At 38.4% G+C, this 12,196-nt stretch overlaps 1 protein-coding gene across 1 annotated transcript in view; it reads left to right on the forward strand.

Annotated features, from left to right (window-relative positions):
• The window catches only part of MGAM (maltase-glucoamylase), a gene marked incomplete at its 5' end in the record, with an annotated part of 64,285 nt that overhangs the window by 6,485 nt on the left and 45,604 nt on the right, over nt 1-12,196 (forward strand). The window contains 7 exons of the mRNA XM_081102411.1: nt 4,065-4,185; nt 5,070-5,179; nt 5,725-5,876; nt 6,420-6,591; nt 8,205-8,304; nt 10,369-10,481; nt 10,778-10,903. Of these exons, the coding sequence (XP_080958537.1) occupies nt 4,065-4,185; nt 5,070-5,179; nt 5,725-5,876; nt 6,420-6,591; nt 8,205-8,304; nt 10,369-10,481; nt 10,778-10,903 (894 nt within the window). The remainder of the gene's footprint in view (nt 1-4,064; nt 4,186-5,069; nt 5,180-5,724; nt 5,877-6,419; nt 6,592-8,204; nt 8,305-10,368; nt 10,482-10,777; nt 10,904-12,196) is intronic.

Consider the following 12,196-nt stretch of genomic DNA (forward strand, 5'->3'; position numbering starts at 1 on the left):
TCTCTCTCCTTCCCCTCTCCCCTCTCTTCCTCTTTCTCCTAAACTGAGGTACAACTGACAGAACATTAAATTAGGTTCAGGTGCACAAAGTGATGATTTAAAAATTTGTATATATGGCAAAATGATCAACACACTAAGTCTAGTTAACATCTGCTACCATACATAGTTACAAAATTTGTTTTTTTGCTGTGATGAGATCTACTTTTAAGATTTACTTTTAACATCTACTTTCAAATATGCAATACATAATTTTATAACTATAGTCACCATGCTGTATATTACATCCCTATGAATCTTTTTATTTTATAACTTGAAATTTGTACCTTTTGAACCAATTCATGATTCCTCCTCTTCTATATGACATCTAAATTTTATAAATATCTTGTCTCTCCTCACTCAGTCCTTTGATGATTTCATCCAGTGTCATGTTTATCAATGGTAACCCCTATGTGCCTACATATCAGAGGAATGCCTCTACCCTAAATCACTTTCCTTAATTCCACATTTATCTATGCAACTGTCAATTCAGCATCTCCACTTGAATGTCTGATAAGTACCTCAAAACAAACATGTCAAAATTGAACTTTTGATCTCCCACACTTGTGCACATAATGAAACCTGCTCTTCCTGCAGCCTCACCCATCTTTATAGTGGCAACTGTTAACCTTTTGCCCCTTGTATTCAGAAAAGAATTACAAAACTGTGAAGAAAATAAAGGATCCTATGTAATAAAAGCGTAATATGCTAACTGTCCAACTGTTCATTCGATAGTTCATTCGACTGTTCCACCAGTCGCTATGATGCACAATGACCACCAGGGGACAGACGCCCTAATCGGCCTAAATTGCCGGCCAGGCCAAAGGACCCCACCGGTGCATGGATTCGTGCACTGGGCCTCTAGTATAATATAAAATAGTAATTAACTTATTTTCAACTTATTTCTATAACTTTTCTTGGATTTCTATCTAGATATTATGTCTGAAGATAATGATAATTTGGTTTCATATTTTCAGTCTTATAAAAAGTTTTCTTTCTTGTCCTATTGTATTGTTAGGACCTCTAATATAGTTTTAGTTACAGGAATTCATAGACACAGGTCACCTAGGTTTTCTTCTTCTTCTGATTTTAAAGGGAATGTTTCTTGACATTTCACCATTTGGTAGATACTCATTAGTCTACCAATGAGTTACTGTCTAAGGAAGTTACTGTTTGTTCCCAATTTGCTAAGAATTTCATCATGAACAACGGATGCATTTAAATGATTATATCATTTACTTCCTTTAATAAGTTATTGTGAGGGACACACAAGTGGATTTTTTTAATATTAAAGGATCCTTGTATCTCTGGAAAGAATACTACTCTGTCAGTATTGACTATGTTGCTGATTTCTGAAAAAGCTGAGGGTCTTTTTTTCTAAGCTTTTGCATTTATGTTCATGGATTAGACTGGGCTCTAGTTTTCCTTTTTCTTTCATGCCTGACTTTGGCATGCAATACTTGTTTGTTTCTTCTCTACTCCTTTAAGTGTAAGAAGCACTGGGGTTGGAGGAGTCTTGGACATGGGTGGAGCAGAGATTGATTACATCTTAAACTGTCTTCAGGATCTGGCTTCCACCTGTGAGAGCAACTCAGTTCCTCTCTTTGTGTTTGTGGAGGAGCCTATATGTCCATTATGCGAAAAGTAAAATATCTTTACTTTTTGTCTACTTTGTCAGCTACTAAGGGAGCTCTTTAAAAATATCTCATCATGTATACCATCTTTTTCAATTGTACCTTGTCAGTCTTTAAAACTTTTCTGTAAGTGCTCGCTTTGGCAGCACATATACTAAAATTGGAATGATACAGAGAAGATTAGCATGGTCCCTGCGCAAGGATGACACGCAAATTCGTGAAGCGTTCCATATTTTTATAAAAAATTTTTCCCCGTAAATATTTTGAGTCCTTATTATTATTTACATATCAAATTTCCTGGTGAATTGAACCTTTTACCATTGTGTAGTGTCTCAATGTCTCTTTAATAATGAATTTTTACTTCATGTCTATTTGTCTGATATTACCCTAGTTACACTAGCCTTTGTTTAGCATTATTCTCACATATCTGTTTAACCAAACACTTTTACTCTTAGTGCTTTGGTGAGCTTAAATGTTGAGTGTGCCTCCTTACAGCAACTTAGCTGAATTTAAATGCAATCAGACTTTTTTTATCTTTAAAGTATTTATCTTTTAAATTAAGTATTTAAGACAGGATAATTGAAATATATTGTTTTCTAGGTCTTATTTTGTGTTTTCCATTTTTTTCTTTTTCTTTTTTTAATCTACTGCTCCCTACTTCCTACCCTCATATACATCTTTTCTTGCCTTACATTTAAATTTTTCTCTCAAATTTTACTTCTCATGTCCCACTTAAAGGGGCATATCTGTGGCTTGGGTCTCCTTCTTCTGTGTGCCTTCTGTCCAATTCAGGTTGTCATGTTTTAGAGCTTCCCTCTACAAGTATTTTCCTGGGTTTCACATACTGTTTACTCTTGTGTTTATATGAGATATGCTCTGCTTCTCTTCCCACTTCTCCTCGTAGCTGCTCAGCTCCACTATGGGACCTGGGTATTCAAGTTGGCCACTCTTTGGTCTTTGCCCTTTCCACTTTAATGAAGAAATCGTTGAGCTCTGGGGAGCATACAGGAACCATTGTGTTCAGCACCCATTTCAACACCTTCTCTTTTCCTGTTATAATGAAGTTTCATCTGAGTGGGGTTTTAAAGAAAAGAGCAAAAACTGCTAGTTGAAGTTGAGTTCACAGTGACATCTGACCCCACAGCAATATAAACCACAGATGGGCATCGTTTTTCCATCCTTAATATGGCTATTGGCATAAAAATTAACATTTGATTACACTAAGTGTTTATATAGCTAAGCTATATCCTCCTGAAAATGTGTTCAGCAGATTCTCACCCCAGGCCATAGAAAAAAGGAAATGGACAGAGAGAATGAAGGTTTGGTCCTAGTCTTCTCAATAGCTAACTGAGCCTCCTCTGGCAGGTCACGTCACCTCTGTGAACCTCTCTCTCGGGTGCCTCAGGTTCTTCATCTGTAAAATAATGTAGCAGGATGTATTTGTATTCATTAGCTATTGCTGTGAGACAAATGGTCCAAAACTTAATGGCCTAACACAACCAACATTATTTTCTCACAGTTTCTGTGGTCAGAAATCTGGCCTTTGTCCAGCTGGGTGCTTTTGGCTCAAAGTCTTTCAGAAGACTGCCGTCATGGTGTTGGCTGTGACTGTGGGGTGATCCTTCTCAAGCTCATTTATGTGACTGTTGGCCACTTTTCTGTGCTCTAATCTACTCTGTTGTTTTTGCCACATTCTATATACAAGTCACTCGGTCTACTAGCCACATTCAAGACGAGAGGTTTCTTTGTACTTTTCCCTATGTAACCTAGTTGCTTCTCCAGAATTAGTTGAAATGAGAAAGGGATTGTGTTCATTTTAGTCTCCACTTGATTCAGTCATTAACTGTGGTATAAGGCAGGAAACTTTCTTAAATAAGAATTAGAATCGATTCGGGTTTCAAGGAACAATTATTCTCTGCCTTGGGATGAGTGGAGAGACTAACTAACTAAATAAATGTCACATATATAACCTCACACATTTAAAAGTCAAAGCAAAATTGATCTTAAAGCTTTTGAATAAAGTTGATTGTCAAGGCTTTGTTTTTTAAAGACCAAACCTATGTATATGAAACTGCAATTGAAAGTTTGGGTTATTGTGATGTACCTATATTGTAGTTTAGAATATTTAAATTTATCAGTTTCATTGTGATGGCAGATGTGGACTGCATTGTGGTCCCTATATTGTTATATAATAGCAGTAACTAGGAAGAACATTTGAAGGAAAGATTGGTTTTGAGTACAAGTTCTGCATGGCCTGGGACATAACACAGTTTCTCTAAATATCAGTTCCCTTATTTGTAAAACGAAGTGAATGGTATCACAAGTGCAAATTGTGTTTGTAAATGACCGTTCTAGTAACAAATGGAGTTACTGTGACTAAATCTCTTATTGCAGGCCACCTGTGAACAGCGTGGCTGCTGCTGGAAACCTCAGGGGCCCATCAGTGTGCCCTGGTGCTACTATTCTAAGAGTCATGGCTACCAGGTGGAGGGTGACCTTGTAAAGACAAATGCAGGTAAGCCAGACCAGGAGGCGGGAGCTCCAGACTCTCTGGAAACTGGCTCTGTTGGCTCCAGAGGAGAGCCTCGGCGAGAGGCAGTTTGCTCTGCAGAGCCACACTCATGCATGTGACTGAAGCTGGGCGCTGCTCTTAAACAAGGACTGGAATTTATTTTGGCATCAAGGAAAAATTACTCTGTCTTGGGACTTCAGAGACATACTCTGTTTCCGACTCTCCCTTCATGTAACTTCTTCGTAAACATCATCACTTCTTTGGTCCCTGTTTCTAACATTTAAAGAGGGGGATTTGAACTCAGTAATCTGAGACTACTTAATGTGATTTTAATGATGTGAAAGTAATTCTAATTTTTTCAACATATTTGGAAAGTTAGCCAATGTCAGTGTGCATGGACTAAATATCCCCTCTTTTCCCTCCCACCCTAAAATATAGAGCACACTAATGACCAGCCAGGGGAGACTACTTTGGGGAGATTCTTAGCATAAAGGAAGGAGCATGTTCCCTAGCCAGACACTCTTGGCCTGTCAGGCTTTTCTAAGGTCTCCACTCTCATCTGGCTTAGGTAACTAGGGAGATGGCATCAGTACATGAGCACCTGTAATGTAACAGGAGAATAACCAAGGAGGAATATTGTATACATACAGATTGTGGGCTGGTAGAATGAGAGTTAGGCCTTTTGGGGGAGGTTTCCAATCAAATTTTGTAGAAGCGAGGCATGGTTTTTGGATAAGGTAATGACGGTACCTAGCTTCAGATTGTATGAGCGCATGATGGGGAAATAAAGGCTTTTCACCAGGCTTTTTGACATAAATGTTAATTTTATGTGTATTTTTGTAAATGTGCACAGCCAGCTTTGTAAACCTTTTTCTTCTCTATATTAGGATTCACAGCCAAGTTGAAAAGGATGCCTTCTCCATCCCTGTTTGGAAATGATGTCAACAATGTCCTTCTCACAGCGGAATATCAGACATCCAATCGTTTCCACTTTAAGGTTGTGGTTTGTTTATTTTTAAAAATAATCTGTTTTTTAGAGGTTCTTATTTCCTACCCATGACTGCAGTTACTACAAAATAGAAAATTTTGCTAATGGAGGTATTTTTCCTCTACTGTCATTATTCATACTTAGCACCTATATGTCAAAGGCCTTCCTTCAGTGAGATAACTTCATACTAGTATATACATTAGAGTTTACTGGTAAACTTTGTTTTTCATTTGTTTGCCCTTAATACCATGTGAAATGTAGTAGGGAGGGAAAAACATGATCACTTCTTTGAAAATTCTAGAGATAGTCCATCTCTTCAGAGTTGGAGTATATATTTCTACCTAAGGACTAGCTTAGGCCCAAGTATTCAACATCAGAATTTGATAATACAATGTATACATGCACCTTAGACATAATGCTATTTGGGTCAGTGCCTGAGTTCCAGTACCATGAGCACAGATAGTGGGAAGCACTGGTGTGGTAGGGATGCTTCTATTTTGAGAATACAGACAAGTTTTTATTTTGGCTTTCTTTTCCTTCATCTCTCTGGATAGTTAACTGACCAAAAGAGTGACAGGTATGAAGTGCCTCATGAACATGTCCAAGCCTTCAAAGGAAATGCTGCTCCTTCCCAGACCTATGACGTTAAGGTCTCCAAACAGCCATTTAGCATCCAAGTGATCAGAAAAAGCAACAATTTAATCCTGTAAGTTTGGAAAACCTATCTGGGGAACAGAGAAGGAAGGGGAAGGGAGCTTTGCAAGCCTGAGGAAGGATTCATTTTAAAGGTTGTAAGCATCCTGTTGGAGGCCAGACTCTCCACCTCCAAATGAATATACTTTTTCTTTGCCTACCTCCCTCTTTCACCATCCCTCCGTTTTGTTTTTTTTGTCATTACTAAGCATTTATTGTAGACCAGTCACCAGGCTGTGTCCTTTTTCTCCCACCCTCCCTTTTCCCCTTCCATTTATCTAGTCATGTTCATCCACTAGTAACTGTTTATGGAACATCTACTATAATTCAGGTCATGTGGTAGAGTGTCTATGGGACAAATCTAAGAAATGTACCACGTGGTACCTGCCCCCAGGAAGTCCTGATCTCTAGGTGTCCAAGGACAAATGTCCCAGGAGGACAAATGGGCCTGTTAAGTAGGGGGTATTGAGTCATTGCCATGGACCACTTTTCTAATCAGTTGTGTTCTCTCCACCCCACTCGCCCACCTCTCCCTGTGTTTTCTGTCTGTGTCTAGGTTTGACTCAAGCATTGGGCCTCTCCTCTTTGCTGATCAGTTCCTGCAGCTCTCCATCCGACTGCCCAGTGCCAACGTGTATGGACTGGGAGAACAAGTGCACGGACAGTACCGCCATGATATGAATTGGAAGACCTGGCCCATATTCGCCAGAGATACAACTCCTAATGGGGTAAGGTTACAGGATGGACCCTCTTCACTGAATATTATAGTCTCATTCTTGAAGGTCACCCACCAGCATACAGTGTAATGACTAAGTATAAGATGTTAAGATGAGGCTGTCTGGGTCTGAATTCTGGCACTGCCAGTCACCAGTTACGTGGTTCTGGGCAAGTTACCTCTTTGTGTCTTCAGTTTTTCATATATAAAATGGGGGCAATATAGGGTTGCGATGGAAATTAAATGAATTGCTATATAGAGAGTCTCTAGAAGAGTGTCTGCTACATAGAAAGTTAATGACAACTATTTTTATTTATATCTTTCTTTTGAACTAACTAGTTCTAGAGAAAACATTTACTGATATTGACTCTGCACAATATTATGATCTCTATATTTTATGTTGACCTTTATAAATCACCAACTAACCATGTTTGTCAGCATAAATATCACCTAAAAATATTATATTAATCATTCTTTGTGTTAAGAATGTTTGGGGCAGTGAAAGAGTCAAATTTTATTGTTATTGTTATTTTATTGTTATTGTTGCTGATTTATTATTTCTTTTGCTTTTTTGTTTTGACAAAGCAGAGGTATTTTCTAGGCTCAACAATACAGGTCTTGTTCAGCTACTTTCCTGACTAAGTGGAACTAGTGGCTGGATGAAAAGAGATCATAGAATAATTTATTGATTATTTTTATGCATTATTACTATTTACCAAAAGAACTTTGAAAAAATAAGTATAATTTACTCCATTTAACAGACTAGGAAATGGGGACTCAGAAAAGCCAAATAAACCCCAATGTAAAAAAAAGTTTGTAAGTAACAGCAATAAAATTTAATCGCTGGAAATGGCTGATGATGGTTCTTTAATAAGGAGCCCTGGATCCTTGCTACTTGAAATGTGTAGCATGGGCACCACTGTGTGAGAAATGTGGGCTCTCAGCTCCCTCTTCCATCTCCTGACTTAGAATCCACATGTAACTAAGATTCTTATATGATTTGTATGCACGCCAAATTCTGAAAAATGCTGTTCTAGAATAGTGATTCTCAAACATGACTACACGTTGGAATCACCTGGGAAGATTTAACAGACCATCAGTGCTTGCTTCCATCCTCAGGGATTCTGTTTTAATTGGGCGGGGATACAGCTCAGGTTGAGAACTACTGTACCAGTCGAATGTATGGAAGACCACCTCAATTTCTAAACTCTACTGTTGTAAAGACTATAAGACCCGGTATCTCAAGAAGAGCTCTAGTTGCACATTAGAAAGGCGCCCAATTCTTATTAAGGCTTAATGGAGCTTTTTCGGGGCGGGGGGGTTAGGTCAGGTAAGGCAAACCTCTTTGAGAGGAGAGCTTTTCAGAACTCCAGATATCACACGCTCTCACACTCCTTTTAGATAAATGGTCATAGGTGGCTTATTCAATATGTGAACACTTCTTTATTTGGTTAGCATCAACTAAATATCAACCTTATATTTTCAAAGTTTAGTTATGCCTTCTTTAATCATGAGTTCCCTGTCAATTACTCACATGATTAACACTGATTTCCTAACTCATTTCTGGCCAAGTGGAGTTTAGACTACTAGATTGTAAATTTGTGGTTTTGAATTATCTTTCTGCAGGATGGAAATAACTTGTATGGTGCACAGACATTCTTCCTATGCCTTGAGGATGCTAGTGGATCGTCCTTTGGAGTGTTTCTGATGAACAGCAATGCCATGGGTAAAGGACTAAAGAAATAGTCATGAAAAAAGAAAGCATCAGAGGGATCTTCAGTCCCTTTCTTACAGCGTGATGATGAAAGGAATGAAGCACTTTAGGAATGGTTGAGCCATAGCTGAAGGCCTTGTGTGTGATGAGTAGGGGTTTCCCTCCTAGCTTATGACCTTCCTGAATGTGTTTGCCTCTGTTGGAATATTTTCTATTATAGAGTTAAGACAGCAAACTATAACCTATTCAGAGACAGTTTCTACCAATTTGCTGTTCTCCTTCTTTAGACTTCATCCAGAAGAGGGGTTGATATAAGCTCAGGTGGGAAATAGCCAGTTGCTCTTGGCCTGATGATGAAGTAACTGGGCCTAACCAGGGGGCTACAACTGAGCAGCGAGTGAGTGTCACATTCAGACACTCCAAGGGTAGCAAGACAAAGGAGTGGCAAGGGTCATGTAGAGCAAGATCAGATTAAGACCAAAGAGTGTAACCTTATAGGACTCTAGAAAGTAGTTGAAGATTTTAGATTAGATCGATGATTCTCTTTTTCTGCCTGTAAAAGTAACAACGGATTCTAGTGGCAATGAATCAATCAGCACAGGAGTAGAAATGTATCAGACTCTCCCAGGGTTGATGGTGGGCATAGGATATTGATCCCAAACCTCTTTTCAACTGAGGATCAATGGACTAGATCCATGACACTCAGAGCGTGGCCCACAGATGGTTCACAGATTGTGTCAGTTCTACAGTAAGATGAGTATAAAAATCAAGAGTAAATATTGTTGTAGCATCCAAGTGCATGCATAAACCATTTCCTAGTAATTCATTTTCATGTTATTTTATAAAAGTATCAGTTTAAAAAGAATTGGAAATTTAAAAATCAAGATCTGATCCTTCACTACAGATCATCTGAGAATCTCTCCAGGTGATCTAAGATTGTTATAAGATACCTAATAGAATTTTAGATGATTCTGAGATACCTAGTATTCTAAGAACACATTGAGATAGTACAAGGATTATACAGTGTCAGGTAGTTGAAAGGAACCAGATAATAAGGGAAGGAACACAGGACCCTAGATACTCTGTGTGAGTTGCTCCCATGGCTGCAGAGTACATTTCAGTAGATTTTGAGGTCTTTTATCTCTAAATGCAAAACAAGGTATAGGGAGACTCATTTCTGGGATTTGTGATTGGTGCTTTGAGGGACTGTGAATTTACAGTATCTTATCTGACTTTGTTTCTAGATTGGCTTTTGCTTGGTGTGAGATTCATTGAGGCTACTGCCTCAGTGGGTTATATTCCTGCAATAATGGTGGATGCAGAGTAGGAACAGCATGTTATATAGTTATGAATGTCAAAAAAAAAGAGTTTCTCTATCCCCTTAAGTTTAATATTTGGGGGCCTGTGAATGAAACTGACAAAGGACAGGTTAATAAGAGAAAGGACGGAGTTTATTTACACATGCAACATGCATATGCATAAGCGTGCTCAGTGGAGAGCAGCTCAAGGGAGTGTTACAATTTGGAGCTGAAATATCATCCTAATAGGTAAAGGTGAGGGGGATAAAGGCACTTATGATAAAAAAAAAAAATTACTTCTAAGAGGAGCTGGGAGGGATGAAAAGCACCTATGGGAAAGCAAATGACTTCAGGAAGATAAACGAGCCCTTAGGACAGCGGTTCTCAACCTGTGGATCGCGACCCCTTTGGGGGTCGAATGACCCTTTCACAGGGGTCGCCTAAGACCATCGGAAAACACATATATAATTACATATTGTTTTTGTGATTAATCACTATGCTTTAATTATGTTCAATTTGTAACAATGAAAATACATCCTGCATATCAGATATTTACATTTGACACTCCAGTCACCAATTATCTAAATCTGTCACAGAACCAGTGCTTAGACTCCCATGTGCTGCCAGGGTAGACTTTGATTGTCAGTTTGTCCCTTTGTATACAAAATCTTAGGATCACTTTATTAATATTCAGATGGCCACGATCCTCTGATCTAAAGCTTTGTAATTATCAAGAATAAATTCCAATTTTTATTTTCTTCATTTTTAATCTATAAAGAGGTTGCCCTCCAGCCCACACCAGCCATCACTTACCGCACCATTGGGGGCATTCTGGACTTCTATGTGTTCTTGGGAAATACTCCAGAAGAAGTGGTCCAGGAATATCTAGAGGTAAAATTATATCATGATGACGACTGGGAAAGTCCTAAATAGCACAAAGAAAAGCAAGTTTACTATGCAAGTGTGACTCATGAAAATCTGCTATTATAAATAGCTATTGTAAATCTATTACAAATTGACCCTACTCTCGATGATTATAAAGGCACTGGGAAAGTAGACTAATATCCAACATTAATGAAAAAGTGTGTTGGAAAATGGAGTATGTTTTGTGCCCCTAAACCAACGCTTAGTAGAGGCTTTTATTAAAAATAGAACATTTCCTAATTTTTATTTCAAATATCTTTTAGCTCATTGGACGACCAGTCCTACCTGCATACTGGGCACTTGGATTTCAACTCAGTCGTTATGACTATGGAACCCTAGATAACATGAAGGAAGTTGTGGAGAGAAACCGGGCAGCACAGCTCCCTTACGTAAGTAAGGTTTTAAAAATTCCTCCAAAATAAAAGAGTTCCCTTGGGAAATAAGAATAATTGTTTATAATTTCTCCACCTGAGTTTAAAAAATATATATATATAATGTAAAAATTTTATTGATTTTCAGAGAGGAAGGGAGAAGGAGAGAGAGATAGAAACATCAATGATGAGAGAAAATTATTGATCGGCTGCCTCCTGCACACCCCCTACTGGGGGTCAAACCCCAAACCCAGCCATGTGTTCCTGGCTGACACTCTATCCACTGGACAAAACCAGTTAGAGCTAGAGTGATAGACTATTTTTTTGTTGGGCCAGACATTCCTTCAAGGACTGGTTCTTTTCAGTAGGAAATATTACTTAGAGACCATGATTATGGGGTTAGGAGGCAATCTGTTTTTGTCTCTTTTTTTCTTATCACATTTTTTATTAGTAAAACTTTCTTATACTTACTATATTAACTACATTTCATATAATGCATTTTATTTACATAATGCATTTAGTTCTCAAGGCTTTCCCCCCCCCTAGTTTAAGTGAGCAAAAAGAGATAGTATATACATGTAATCAAATATTTTTATGTTCTGAATAAATTTGAATGTGCCTGTTGTATAATTCGAAGTGAAATTTTACAAGCGAAACAAAGGGAAAAGCTCAATAGTCTCTGGAATAATCCTCTTCTCTCCCTTCCCCAGCCCCTTGGAGGGCAACACCTAGATCCAAGAGCAGTGATGGCGAGCCTTTTGAGCTCGACGTGTCAGCATTTTGAAAAACCCTAACTTAACTCTGGTGCCGTGTCACATATAGAAATTTTTTTGATATTTGCAACCATAGTAAAACAAAGATTTATATTTTTGATATTTACTTTATATATTTAGATGCCATTTAACAAAGTAAAATCAACCAAAGAAATGAGTTCGCATGTCACCTCTGACACACGTGTCTTAGGTTTGCCATCACTGTCCTAGAGCAAGAGTCAATTTCTTTCTGGGTCCCACTATTTTCATACAGGTTCAACTGGAGAAGGATAATCACTAAAAAAAGACTTGAAGTAGAGCAGCACACAACAAAATGCGGGGTGGTGAAATGAGGGAGAAGACAGCCCCTGCCCCCATTATCTTGTGAATGGGGTAGAATCTAGGGCCTGGCTATGTTTTCCATAGCCTCCGTGATTTGTTGTCATGGTTGTGATTTGTTTCTTAGATTGTTTTTTAATCCCAATGGCCAAGCAACAAGGTAGGATGATGTGGTTAACCTGATTCCAGGCCTTAGGGAAACAATGTGCCATTTGTTTTG

The sequence above is a fragment of the Myotis nattereri genome (assembly GCF_964212035.1).
Source record: "Myotis nattereri genome assembly, chromosome: 11".
Taxonomy (NCBI): domain Eukaryota; kingdom Metazoa; phylum Chordata; class Mammalia; order Chiroptera; family Vespertilionidae; genus Myotis; species Myotis nattereri.